Source organism: Leptonotus elevatus, chromosome 3 (assembly GCF_054856555.1).
Source record: "Leptonotus elevatus isolate MCC_2025b chromosome 3, RoL_Lele_1.0, whole genome shotgun sequence".
Taxonomy (NCBI): domain Eukaryota; kingdom Metazoa; phylum Chordata; class Actinopteri; order Syngnathiformes; family Syngnathidae; genus Leptonotus; species Leptonotus elevatus.
Window position 1 is genome coordinate 24,219,502 of NC_141241.1, and position 14,816 is coordinate 24,234,317.

The 14,816-nt window shown below is 38.4% G+C and overlaps 1 protein-coding gene across 2 annotated transcripts; it reads left to right on the forward strand.

Moving 5' to 3' along the window:
* The first annotated feature begins 156 nt into the window (after positions 1 to 156).
* On the forward strand, positions 157 to 14,033 carry ctdspl2b (CTD (carboxy-terminal domain, RNA polymerase II, polypeptide A) small phosphatase like 2b). 2 transcript variants are annotated; one of them, XM_086070856.1, is made up of 13 exons: positions 157 to 354; positions 2,340 to 2,530; positions 3,182 to 3,305; positions 3,412 to 3,561; positions 5,538 to 5,780; positions 5,927 to 6,023; positions 9,144 to 9,255; positions 9,338 to 9,424; positions 9,653 to 9,715; positions 9,803 to 9,882; positions 10,008 to 10,134; positions 11,422 to 11,517; positions 11,618 to 14,033. In XM_086070856.1, exons 2-13 carry the CDS (start codon positions 2,360 to 2,362, stop codon positions 11,681 to 11,683), a joined length of 1,416 nt encoding a protein of 471 aa, XP_085926982.1. In that variant the 5' UTR covers positions 157 to 354; positions 2,340 to 2,359; the 3' UTR covers positions 11,684 to 14,033. The 2 variants fall into 2 exon arrangements, with proteins under 2 accessions (XP_085926982.1, XP_085926983.1); XM_086070857.1 differs by lacking the exon at positions 157 to 354 and adding an exon at positions 408 to 613.
* Positions 14,034 to 14,816: the final 783 nt, after the last annotated feature.

Consider the following 14,816-nt stretch of genomic DNA (forward strand, 5'->3'; position numbering starts at 1 on the left):
ACTACAGTAGTGTATAGGCAACCTAGATGTGCCGTTAATGTTGTCAACCGCCAAGAAACAATCAAAAGGATGAAAGAGGGCAACCTTGACGACGCAAGCGCTCGTCCTGGCTCCACTGCAGCCTGGCTGGTGTTTGAGGTAAGGGGGCGTGTCTGTGTCCATACGGGTATTTACCTCGCAGAGCCTGAGCAGAGGCGGGAAATGGCGCCTGTTACCGTGTGTCATTTCAGAGACGGCCATTGAGTAGATAGAGAAAAAAAATAAGCCCCCAGAAGAGGAAAACAACCACTGGCTCTGTTGTGATGTCAATTGGGTCGTGAGCGGTTATTTCGAACGACCGAGGAACGCCGTAAAGTAAGTACCCGCCATCAGCATATTTCGCGCGTTTGCCTTGTGTTTTAAGTAATGCTGGCTAACGACTAGCTAAATATTTTCCTTTCCTGCTTGTGCACATCTGCTAGCCTGAAGCAGTTTTTTTCCCCCCAAGGAAGCCAAGCTGGCTTTATGCTAATTGTGCTAAGCTAAGCAACATAGCTTCGGGAAGCTAACTTCGGCCTTCCGTGGATAAACCTTATTTCTGGCTACCGTGACAAAACTTAAACGTCACCCACCAGTGGGTAACATTTTAAAGTTGTTGTGTAAAGGCGAATAGTTGTCGCGATCCGCAGTCGTGTCTTGTAACTTGCTGCGGGGAAAGCGAGTAAGATGCATTCCACGACTGAACTTCGCTGTTTTTTTTAGCCAGCTAACAGGCATTTTACCATTCATGTATTGGGTCACTAGAATAACTAGTTAAATCTATCCGAATTTTCTATTAAAACAACATCCTGTCAATTGTATGTTTGATGAAAATTAAATCACATTCAATAATAGCGTGTAATTTACCTGGCGATACCATGAGTAACGAGGTTAGATGTTGACAGCCTCAACCACAATTGTCGCACTTGCAAATTAGGCAGTTGACAAAATAAGTACTGTATGTAAGATGGACGTCACTGACTGCTAAATGTTTCAATTACAAAATTAGTGTTATTTCATGGATCTCGCAATGCCGCATTGACTTGCTAGCGCTTATAGCTGTTTAACATTAGCTTGTCTGCTCCAGGGCTTAATTTACCTCGTCAAATATGTAAACTTTACTAAGTTAGTCTTTGCTCGCTTGACAGCATTTACATGTTGCGCTGAAGAACGCGGAGCCGCGTATGACGCTTAATGTACCTGATATGCTGTAACTGTAATTTGTCAGGTAGCTGCGGTTTGCTGGACAATCGGGGAAAGCGTGAAAATAGATTATAGGTGGGTTTTCTGCGCATAATTTTTAGATATGCTTTATACATGCAGAATTCGAGTAGTGATAGATGACTGTACTGTACGTCTCCCTCGGTTTTGCCGTGTGGCTAACGTTTGTTAGCCAGCTCTGTTTGAAGCATGCATTTTCCTATTTCCCGCTCGCTTGCATTCCCCCAGCAACAGCTGTGCATAATCCGAGCACGTCACAATATCCGAGATTGATAGCTGTAGCCTGTTATTGATATTGATCAATGGTAGATTGTAGAAGTTCATTTTGCACATTAAAATAGAGTGTTGCAGAACAGCTATGGTTGGGCCAAGTTTCACTTGTCAGTTAATGTTTAATTACTTTTTAAAGTGTATGTATTATTTGTAACTTGTTGACAAACTTTTATTGGAAAACATTTGGGCACCAATCACAGAGATCTCTGGATATGTCCAGACACATTTTCAGTCAGCTGCTGTTATGCAAGGACAAGAGGCTGGGCTTTGCTTACCAATTTGTGTTCTCCGCCTTAAGTTTTCAATGCCTAAAAATTAGAGGTTAAAATGTTAGTGCTCAAGAAGTGTGTCTTTCAAAGATACACTCCGTCTGAAATCACAAATTCAATGTACAGTCATGTGTTTGAAATAAAATAACTTTACAATCCATACCAAATTATAAATGCGTACAGTAGAAGGTCTAGTGTGGTGTGTTTTTCGTGTACCACAAAAAGCTAAGCCAGCTGCGGCTGCCGTGATGTAAGTGAAATGGGATGTTGAATACATCCAGATGTTTGCAGCAAGGAGAACCAGTCCTACAAAAGTACACACAGAGACACTCTCCAAGTCTTAGTTAATAACAATTTCAAATAAGTGTTTGTGTAGTTTTAAAGGTACTGTTTGTTTATGTTGTTATTTAATTTAATGGAATAACAGGCACATTGAAAAAGCAGAATGGTAGTTCCGTACTACATACAACATAAAACAAACTACAACAACTAAAATGATTAATCTCTACATTTACTGTTTACTATTTGATTTATGAAGTGACTTTCTTTCTAAAACAGATTTACATGTGACTGCTCCAATGATGAGACTGAGAATGCGTAAGGCGTCTCAGCAGCCAATCCCCAGTCTGCCGTCTCGCCCATCTCGGACCAAGAGAAGACATTCAGAAGTAGAAGTGGACACTCCTACCAGTGGTGGGAGGGGTTTGTTCTCAACTATCAAAAAGTTCATCAGAGGAAATACTGTTAAGGTAAATAGGCTTTGCAGTACAGTTCATTCTTGATGACAAGTGTCAGCCTTCTGATTCTCTACTTTCAGTATTATTACATTCAGTTTTAACAGCGTTGGATAATGTTATTAGGTTGTCAAACTTATGGAGCATTCATTGTCACGAGTCAAACGCAACATTTATTTCGAGTGTATAATGTTTCTCTTGAAATCAATGCTAGATTGCGGCAGCTCATCATAGAAAGCTTTAATTTTAGGTACTCGTTCAAAAAGTTGCTGTGCGCCTGAAGGTAGAGTAACAAGTAGTAAGCGGTAAACTTGGAAAAGACATGCTCATGATTATTTTACAAGACAACAACACCACATTGCTTTTTAAAAACAAGTTTCCACAATTATTCATGTCTCTATGATGAGTTATTACAGTGGTTTGTAATTCATGAGCTGTGTCCGAGGGTAGTTCCCAATTCCATACTGCATCACTGTGTACAATAATTTTATCAATCTATTACAGTTACTCACTGTGATAAATGAACCCAACGGAAGAAAAATTGGATGTGATTCAGATGGAGAATTTTTCTAATTGGAAATGCACCTTTTTAGTAATGGTGCATTTAGTCTTTTCTGTTTCCTTGTAATACAAAAATGTGAAATTTGACTTACTTGATGTGTTAAGGTGCAGCAGGAGAGCCCAGCCAAGAAGGCCCGTCTCCACTGTGATGTGGACAACAACCTGATCACCTCAACTCCAGACACAAACACTGCCCTTAGGGTTGGTAGAAAAGGCTCCATCAATGGATGTGAGTGACACGAACTAAAGTTGTACTTCTTTTTTCTTTTTACTACGACTACTAGTACTTGAGTATTTTGTTAAAAGTTGTCAAAATCATATTAATTGCTTTGTAGTGGCAACCAATCATGACAGAAGTAAGGAGAAGCCTAATGGCAGTCTGGAGGAGACAACGGCTACTGAAGTGCCCACAAGCCCTCCTAGGACAACTCTTCTTGGGACCATCTTCTCTCCCGTTTTCAACTTCTTCTCACCAGCCAAAAATGGTAGGCCTTTGTGGTATAGATAAGGTTTAACAATTAATTGAATTCAAATCAACTTCGCAATGTAGTTGAATGCAATTTTCAAATAGCGAAGGCTGTAATTTGTGAGGTGGGGGGAAAAGTGCTTCATTTTGGTCAGTTGTTAGGTTTATTTTATTTTATTTACTTTGTGTATGTGGAATTTATGTATTTAATTTGATAGTTTCTGGATAAGTTCAGTTATTAGGAAGTGCAGTCTACATGTTTACATATAGTTCTTCATGAAACAAAAAATTGAAGTGATAAAGCCACAGATTTGTTAGGGTTATTATTGTAATCTAATAACAGAGTGACTTGTGTTTGTGCCACTTTTATGGTGTTTAATTTGGTGAAGGTGTTGTAGTGAATGATTAAAAGACTGCAAATTAAAATGTTGTCAAAAAAGTTAATTGGAGGCAATTAACTTAAAAAGAAGAAGAAAGAAAACAAAACAAGAGCTCATTACTGATGACAGTCAGTATTAGCGGTTATTGAAACCCTAGCTTTTTAAGACCATAGTAAACCATCAAACTGGCAGTCATTTCTGGATTATAAAACACTATTTTTTCCCTTGCATTACGTGCTGTTAGTGTTAACAAATTAATTAATCACAAAAAATTATCGCATTAATCAAATATTAACGCAGATTAATCACACTATTAATGTTGACCACGGATTATCCTTTATCTTGACAGTGGTTGGCTACGTTAAAGGTAGCACAGGTTGTTTGAGCAATAAACACAAATACATGCATTAAATTAAAGCATTTAATAAATGTTTGTGTATGACATTCAGAATATTTGTTTAAGTCAAAACATTGTGGTCATTTGTTTCCATTTTAAATTATAAAAATAATTAACCGATCAGGAAAAAGAGGTGGATGAGTGTGCGCAGTGGATAAAAAAATGTTGAAGACATCCTCATAACATTAAATGTCAAAAGAACAAATAACAGGTGCTCTTCAAATTTGGTGGGGGAAAAATGTTGATTAAAAAAGCCTTTTTAATTAAGTGATTAATCGTGATTAATCAAAATTCTAAAAAGTGATTAATCTGATTTAAAAATTTAATCGTTTGACAGCTCTACTTGCATTCGTCCCTGCGGCTAATACAAAGGTGCGGCTTATCCATCAGATCACAAGAAGGTGCACTATAAAGGAAGCACAAGAGCGTCAGGCAGAGCAAAACAAACCAAGTGAGCCCAAATACAGTAGGAGAGAAAGAACAAGAGCGACACAATTTGCGCCCTGAATATGGAAAAGAAAGTAGCGGGAACCATCAGTGCTGTAGCATTAAAACACCTGCGGCTTACAGTTGGGTGCGGCTTATCTGTGTAACAAACTCGAGTATTCCCCAAATTTGGCTAGCACGGCTTATAGTCAGGTGCGCCTTATAGTCCAGAAATTACTATGATTGTTCCATGCCTATTTAGCATTATTTATTGTTGTTTGTCATTAACGATTTCACTCCCAGCCATTTTCACTGAAGCAATCCCGTTCGCTCCCGGCTGTTTTACTGGATTGTGACTCATTTTGCAAGGCCCACAAAATATTGTGTTCTATTGCTATAAAAACATGGAACCTACCAAAAGAAAGATTAGAGTCTCTTCTTTGATCAGGAAAAAAAGAAGTATATTTCTATGATCTATCTGTTTTTGTTTTGCAGCAATTAGCATTAGAATGTGGCTAAGTTTAATCATTATTCACAGATCTATTTAGAACTGAGTAATGAGCTTTTTTTCCAACATGGTCCTGGTTGACCTCTTTTGCTCTGCTGCCACCTGCTGGCCGTTTGTGTATTAACTACCATTTCTTCAACCTTTCTTTGCAGTTGAGAGGCTGCATCAAAGCCTTCTGTATGTTCTAGCATAGAAAACAATAAAAAAAAAAAACTTTAAAATAGAACGCATTTATACGGTTTTGGGAGAAAATGAGTTAAAGTGCTTTACATCCATCTGCACAGTCTCATCTGGATCGGACTCTCCAGACCAGGCAGTGGAAGCTGAGGAAATAGTCAAGCAGCTGGAATATGAGCAAACTGTAGAAACGCCCAGCAGCACAGCCTCATCTATACAGGAACAATGTACCACCAACAACTTCCACTCAAGTGTATCTCAGCTGCCACCTCTGCGACCTCCTCACATCCCTGGTGGATACCACACAGCAGAGCAAGGAGAGACAGATGCTGACCTTCCACCCCTCACCGGTAGGTCATATAGCAATGTAAAATGTGTTTCTCAATACAATTCCTTAGTATTAGTTTCACAGCGAGAGATCCAGAGCTCTTCAGTATCTCTTTTTGTTTGCCGATACCTCTTTTAAATTAAATGAAATAATTTGACTTTCACTCAGCTCCAGGCTCCAGTCCAGATATGACATACATGAACCCTCCTCCTACTGCATTACCACCAGAAGCATCCTATGATGAAGACTGGGAAGTCTTTGACCCGTGAGTGAAAGTTACAGTCCTCAACATTTGCTAATGGACGTCTAGTGGTCCATCTCTGAACAGGCTCTCAATACAAATCATCGGGTTTAAAGTAGTGATGCACGATAATATCGGTGGCCGATAATTATCGACCAATTTGACGTCATACAGATAAACCAGATAATTAAAAAATCCGCCGAACTCCTCACCCCTTTCCCTACCCTCTCCTCTGGTAGTGTCGTATATTTGTGACATCATAATGCGTACGACCTCGCGTTCACAGAAGATGCATGATGGCAACAGTGGGGGCTTTCTTTACTGTCCTGTTATGGAAAATAACTATTTAACACATCACATAAGTTTATACTGTATTGTGGACACCTGTATTTTCTTTTCACATGACGCAATATCAAAGTGACCTTGACTGATAAGTCTGCTCGGAACAGACTGCTTGCTTTCCTGTTTAGCTAACCCTCCCTTACTCCTCCCAAAATCTAACCAGACTGCATAAAAATCTTTCTATGATAATTTACTGCGCACACTCTCACATATCACTTTTTGTAAACTGCTCTGTAAGACTTCAAAGCTTCAAATATAAAGAAACCCAAAAGACAAATTATTGTTCAGACTAATTCATCTCACCTAACTACTGAAAATTCCACAACACTCCCCAAATTGTTACCCTCGCAGGTATTTGTTGCATTTTCAAAACGTGTTTTTTGGGCAAACTCAAAATGAGTTACTGGTTGTCTTTGAAGCAGTGATATAAATAAAAGTCAGCTTCATGGTGCTTTACGCAATATTTCAATGAATTGTGTATATAGGAATGCATCGTAATGAACATTTTTGGACGAAACAGAAAATGAGAAACTCTTGGCTGAAAACCGAAAGACCGACAAAAAAAATCAAGCCAAATATCAAAATAAAAAGCAATGTTTAATATCACTCACACTTATCACTAGCTACAGCCCACTCCACATTTTCAACACGTATTACTACAGTAACGGTTGAGAAATAAATGAGCTGGATGAATGAGAATAACCACAAGCATATAGTAAGCACACAGTGCAGTGTCATGTCATTGCGTTTGTCATTCTATGATAAATAAAGTTGTCGTTGGTACACAGACACAGTGCTTTTCTGCACATTGTTGGACGTAATAATCTGGAGATGAAACTTTACTTCTGTTAACATTTGAGTGTCGTCACTCGTCAACCTCAATTGATTTGGGTCGCTGCTGATAACGCAGCTCTCGTCTCGGTCATGCGAAATAAATACAGACGAAGGAACCAGACGCCGTGTTGCTTATTCAACGGGGGCTTTATTCGCATTTCAGCAACAAACAATTTGACAGTTGCAGAATAAAAAGTTTGATCGCTGTACTAAGCTAGCGTGTAGCTGCTACACGCACACACACACCATACGTAGATCACAATACTACTTTCCACTAACTCTTTGTGCCATTGCTATTATTCCTCACTACGGATTTGAATAGCATCAGAGGTGGGTAGTAACGAGTTACATTCACTCCATTACATTTACTTGAGTAACTTTTTGAAATGTTTTTACTTCTAAGAGTAGTTTTACCACACAATACTTTTTACTTTTACTTGAGTAGATGGGTAAAGAAGTAACGCTACTCTTACTTGAGTACAATCTTTGGCTACTCTACCCACCTCTGAATAGCATCGACCGGGCTAGCCACAAGCCGCTAGCTATCGGCTACCGCTCATGACTTAACAGTGAGGCGTAGCCGCGGAACACTCATTCCGGTGTTTAATTCATACATATGCTTGCTTGCAGCAGTTTTTTGCTTGCATTTTACAACATCCTATTTCGGTTATATATTTTCGGCTCCAATTTTATTTCGTCTGAATGCTGAAAATGCATATTTGTTCTCATTTTCTGCCGAATGTTTTCAGTGGCCGAAAATTCGGTGCATCAGTAATTGTATACATGTTAGACTTATAGTAGGATTCGAAAGTATATTTGTATTCAAGTTAATTTTGCAAACAATTATTGGCTTACTTATCAGTTATCAACATTGGCATTTTTTGAATTGAATCGGTATTGGTTGTAAATAGCATTATCGTGTATCCCTAGTTTAAAGTTACAATAGTTACGTTTCTGAAAAAAGAGTGCAGTGTTTCAGGTAACTTTTTAAAGCTTTTATTCTTATAATACATCACGATAAAACCAGTTTACACTCTGCAGTAAATTTTCTGTTGCACACCACACAACAGCACAACCAGGCCAAATGTGCAGGTTCGCAAGCAGAGATGTCAACGTAATGGCACAGTAGGGGTGGGGCTCTCTGGATGAGACGTGTGTGAGTGGGTTCATTGTCCTTTTGCAAGGGCACCTTGACAGTAGTGAAGAAGCTAGCTCGCTCTCCAACCAGTAGTTACACTTGCAGCGGGACCACGCTACTGCTGTCCTCCAACATATTCACTGTTTCCTCTAGAATTGTTTAATTTTTTGTAGTCGGTTGGTCACCTGTTTACATGTGATGTGAACCATTCTGATCTGCGCTTTACATGTGACGTGAACCATTCCGATCTGCGCTTTACATGTGACGTGAACCATTCCGATCTGCGCTTTACATGTTCCGCTCCGGTAATCACATCAGCCCCTTGGCAGCCGTGAAAAACGCATGCATCGATCACATGAATTATCAAGATGAGTTCATTCGTCATTTAACACAGTAGTTGTGATAGTTTTAAAACTTTTATTGAAGCAACATATTGCTAAAAACAAGTTGCAAGTACAAGTTTTCTCCTCGCAGACAAGTTCTTGTCAAGGTGCTGCCATTTCAATGGGCGGAAATTATGACGTTATGATGACACATTTACGTCAAGACAGGGCATGCACATACGGGACGCAGCCTCGCCATTCCGATTAAACTGTTGACGCTCGTTCGGATTAGCAAAAGGGGGTAGCCCACGATTGAAATTCTGTTCCGATTCAGCCTTTATATTTCGTTTGAGGTGTTTTTATGGAGCATTTTCATTTAGTTTGTCTGTTCGGATTCATTCTAATTACATTTAAATGTCTCTATGTAAACATGGCCAGTGAGACTAAATTACTGTGGTTGAAGTGTAGTTCATATGACTGAACCAAATTTCATGTCTTTAACTTCAGGTATTTCTTCATCAAGCACGTCCCTCCATTAACAGAAGAGCAGCTCACTCGGAAACCAGCTCTTCCATTGAAGACTCGAAGCACACCTGAATTCTCTCTTGTCCTTGATCTGGTCAGTTACAGGATGTAATGTTTAATTAGTCTACAATTAATTTATGGAGATTTGTTATTATTACTTTTTTTATATCTTTCAGGATGAAACACTGGTTCACTGTAGTTTAAATGAGCTGGAAGATGCAGCCCTTACCTTCCCTGTCCTCTTTCAAGATGTCATTTACCAGGTAACTAATGCCCTATTCAGGCCTGTAGGGGGGGATGAATCCACACAAACGGCTTTGATCGCCTCGTTTGTTACATATGTATGTAAGTAAGTAAGATGGATGACACAATTGTGTAAGCCTATACTGTACTTCGAAATACAAACCAAGCATATACTTGCAGATTAAGATTTAAGGTATAGTCTGTTGTCAGTTTTGCCAATGTAACAGTTTGAACTATTTCTCATGCAGGTCTATGTGCGCTTGAGACCATTTTTTAGAGAGTTTTTGGAACGCATGTCTCAAATCTATGAGGTAAATACAGCCTGGTTATTATTACTTATTTTATCCTTAAGTGGATTTGATAGAATAGTTTGCCCCCCCCCCTTTTTTTTTTTTTAGATCATTCTTTTTACAGCCTCTAAAAAGGTGTATGCGGACAAACTGCTCAACATCTTGGACCCGAAGAAGCAGTTAGTGAGGTATGGTGTTTCTGTTACAAATGATTTTAGTACCAATGATGGCGTATGGTTGTGCTCTCGGAATAATTTATTGTCTGGCCATGTCAATATATCCCTCTTTTCCTGTCATTCCTGACTAACTGTAGACACAGGTTGTTTCGGGAGCATTGCGTCTGTGTCCAAGGAAACTACATCAAGGATCTCAACATTCTCGGCAGAGATCTGTCAAAGACCATCATCATTGACAATTCACCTCAAGCCTTTGCATACCAGGTGACCAGAACAAAGAACAATATGTGATAATGTTATGATTGTTTAGCAGATTTGAAATATGCCTTTTGAACTATGGAGGGCCGCAGGTGTGGTGTTCTTTATGAATTTGTCATTTTTATGCCATCGTGTGGAGGGGCAGACTAGAATCAGACACTTGTAGGGCTGGATGATTATGGGAAAAATAATAATCATAATTATTTTGATTGAGATTGAAATCACGATGGATAAAACTTAATATTTTTTTCAACTACTCAAGACTATGACCATAGCCTTACACCCATTCATGTTTAACACTTTATTCTTGAACACTATTTTTTTCATCAAATATAACATAACCTTTTAAATATATGAAATTCAAACCTCTTCCATTTTCATTCTTCATTTTCAAACTTGAGCATTCCATTACAATCATTATCATAATTATTTTATGTTATATTATTTTCACAAGTCTCGGGACTTCGTGGCCTATCCTGGGATCTTAGGGATTGTATTTTGTGCTATGTCATGTGGAAATGTGTATGGTATGACCCCACAAAAAAAGTCCTTTGATTTGTATCCTTGAATTTTGAGTAAAATACAATTCTGTGAACCCTTAAATAAAAAAAATATTTAAAAAGTAAAATAAAAATACTGTATACTAAAACAGTAATTGGAAAACAAATACTGTGATCCTGCGCGTTTGGAGCAGTATTGTGAACTTGTGCTGTGAATTTTATTAAAAATAACTTGTTTTTCACAAATTGGGAAGAATTTGTGACTAAGTAGTGTTACCTGTGGGTATGTCTTTCCACGGCGTTTGTGTGTGTAAACATTCATTATTTTGGAGGACTTTTACTACTGAATTTGATGCTAACTTCCTGATAGCATTAGAATGGGATCCTCCATTCCTTTGCATTAGCATTAGCGCTAAGCTCGCAATGTGTTTGAAAACGAAGCACGTTTTGTATTTAAATACACACTGCATGTAATTTTCCTTATCTTGTGTTTAGTTTTACAGTTAACTCCAGCTGTAGTATCATGAAACAGCTTAAAGGACACTTAGGTGTACAGCAGAATCACACTGATTCGCTCCGAGCTAGCTACATGGTGCATTCAGGGTCCTTTCACAACGTAGGGAACTTGAAAACGTGCCACAGCGTTCTGCACATTAATCGGTTTTCTTCTATCATTGTTTTAATGATCGAGAGAAGCCAAAATCGAAATTGCGATAAAATAAATATTCTCGTGATCTTAAACACAATGAAGATTTTAATTAAAAACTTTTTTTTGTTTGCTTAACCCTCACAGTTGTCTAATGGAATTCCTATCGAGAGCTGGTTCATGGACAGGAATGACAATGAACTGCTGAAGTTGGTGCCCTTCCTTGAGAAGCTTGTTGAGATGGTAGGATGTGTTACGTTCTTGTTGAATCTGCCAGCAAGCTTCAACTTTGAGTTGATGCGAGTCTATCCGACCTTGACTCATGATGCCACTTTTTCAACAGGATGAGGATGTGCGGCCGCATGTTCGAGAGAGGTTTCGTCTTCATGACATGTTGCCTCCTGATTGAACTCCACTGTCTCATCTCAGATGGGCTTAGCAAGGAAGGACTGAGAACCATGTGTGTAAAAAGCCGCTTAAAACATTACCGTTGCTTCATTTTGTTTTGTATTTTAAAAACCCACTGTTGCTTAAAAAAACACTATCTGTTCAAGGAGAAAAACGTTTTTAAAGAAGTGGGTGACATTTTTCAAATCTACACATGTAAAGAGACACTTGGAAGTCTGAGTCGGTCCACTTTTTAGATGGACCCTTGAGTTGTGGAGCGGGCTCTTGTCTCCACACCATTTCAAGGATCTGGTGCTTGCTTAGTGGCTCTAAAACACCGCCTGTTAAGAGGAACGCTAACCTGAGGTGTTGAACCCAAACCCAGCCCTGGTGCTGAAGCTGTCAACACTCCAGTCTGCACAGGAAAGACTGGCCTGTAAATCAATCTCCATTTGTGTTTACTCTTTGCCACACTCGCATCAACTCGGTAATCTCATGGTTGGCAAACTTTGTAGCCTTTTCAATCGGATGCATTCCGCTGTAAGTGAGTCAAGGTTGTTTTTGTTTTGGTAAACCAATGTCATGTTTTTAAGTGTTTCCAGGTGTTTTAACTTTCAAGTGTTTTAAAAGGGGGGCATAAAAATGTTAATCGGTAAACTGTTCAAATCTAGCAATGTGAGCACAGTATGTTCTCAGAGGCTTAAATCAAGTTTTATTTTCACCGTGGACACAGCATAGGTCTTAAAATATTTGGTAGAAGACATATGTAAATCTGACATAGTGTAAGGTTTGAGGGCATTCATGGTCAAAGTGATGTGTGTCAACGTTGCAGTATTTGATTTGTCAATCAGTATTGTCTTTTACCTGTAATCTAGTATTCTGTCTTAATCACAGCCCCGTGTCTTTCAGTTGTAAAGTGTAATTTGATGGCTATCAATATTAAGCATAATGATGACAATGTAGCGCGGCCAGCGTCTTCTGACATCCGGTCACAACCTCAACCAGCCGCATATGGCACCAGCAACATACTTCCCATCTCCCCATCAGCTTCACTTGCATACTGTACATGGACATTGTTTTTGCTAGTGAGACAGCGGTGATCTACGTTGGCAATATTTTTTGTCTTAGGTTGGTATCAAAAGCGCTTGTATTAATTTTTCAATTTTTTACAGACACAGATGTCAGTGTTGGTCTGGGTTACTTATACTGTGCCATATGATTTAATTTATCTGCTTGTAGCATTCTTCAGTATGCTCCCTCTTATTGGTTAGATAGAAAAAGACAATCAGACTGCAAAGTTGTGCACAGCACCGCTCATTCCTGCACGTTTGTGCACTATGGGTTGTGTTCTTGCATTAATATGTGTCCAGTGTGTCAGATTTGCCAGATGAATCGTGTTCTGCTTGCTCTGGCCAAACAATTCATGCTGTTGAAGGCAGGCAGCTATCAGAGGTGGTTGCCATCTGTTTGGCACCTGCCTCTTCTTGCCTTTTGCGTCATATGTTGGTTGCGCTTCACGAGTTCGATGGGGCTTGTGTTTCTTGTACAACTGTCACGTGGCACAAATGATTTTGACTTATAAGTGTTGAGTGCACGTGTAGTGACGCTGAATGTAAATTGCATGGGTGGAAGTCGCAGGTGTCTTTCATAATTAAAGTCCAGAACAAATAGATGGAGATTGGAGGTCTAAACAATGTTTAAGAAAAAAGCACCATGATCTCCCTCCAATTCTTTTTACCAACTTTGAGTAAGCAATCCTCACTGAGAGATTGTGTGACGGTTGTGCATTTGAATTTGCTTCTGTTTCTGAAGGATCTGGGAAAGGCATTCGATGCGTGTCATCCAGCTCTTTTTTATGTGCATTACCAGTTATATTGTACACACCGTGGTACATTACATGCAGCCTCGTTTTGTTATCCTTAAAATAAGGAAACATTTTGTATCTTTGATTTTAAAAAGGCATGTTATAGAAACTTTTAAAAATGTATTCATGAAGATTAACTTCAGATGGAGTGTTTTTTTTTTCTCCTTAAATATTTGTTTAGTTTAGCATAATGTCACTAAACTGTTAAATTTAGCATGTATTGTAGAGGATACAGTTTGCATTGTGGCAGAAGTCCTGAGTTAAATTTTAATCGAGGCACTTTTTCTGCTAAGAGTAAAGTCTTTCTGAAGAGTAATTTTATTGATTTTTCCCTCCACCCCTTTTCAATATCATATCTGTTATGCTCTTTTACGTGTAAGAATTGTTTGTGTGCAAAAGATGTATTTAAAATGTTTTAAGACATCTTTGTTAGCCACTAGGCTATGTACTATTGTAAAGTGTATATACAGTTACATTGAATTTCTGAAACAAAGTTTTAAAGTTAAAAGCCTCTTCCTTGTTTTTGTTTACATTGGCTGTGTTGTGTGAGAGGAAAGTCGGGATATCGGGCCTTAGGGTGAAATTTCAGGATGAACTTCAATGCACTCCAACTTTTACTTGTGAACATAAATTGACCTCTAAACTTTTGAATGCTCAAAAAAGCTCAACTGTTCAGTTTTTAATTTAATAGTAATTTTATATTATTATTTAATTTATAGTAACTTTTATACAGGACTTTTCTCTATTAAGAACCTGAACTATCATCCTGAAATTTCAAATTAGCTGAATATCCCTAACTTTTTGTGAGTGTATTCACCTGAGGACTCCTTTAGAATAAATGATGTGCGTTCTAATGACAAGGCACATGCGGAAGCACGTGCGTTGTGCCTCATCATGGACTCCTTGAGGCAGATGTCGTGTTTAGTCCTGCAGCCAGTCTGGTGTCTCCTGGCAGGACTCATGTTTCCAAAGACACAACTTCAATCAACATTACTCGTTAATATTTCATAATGCCTTCTTACTGCCCAAATTCAGTCTCCAAAAAAAATCCTTAAAAAAAAAAAAGTATAAACATTTAATATAACGTTTTTCATGAAAAGCTGGTTGAAAATATGTGGGTGTATGTTGTGTAAAAAAAATAAAATAATAATATATATATATATATATATATATATATATATATATATTATTATTATTATTATTATAAAACTAGGGTTGGATATGCACCGCTCAGGATCTGCAAATATATATATATATATTAATTGGGGGGGGCAGCGAAATTGCAGATCCT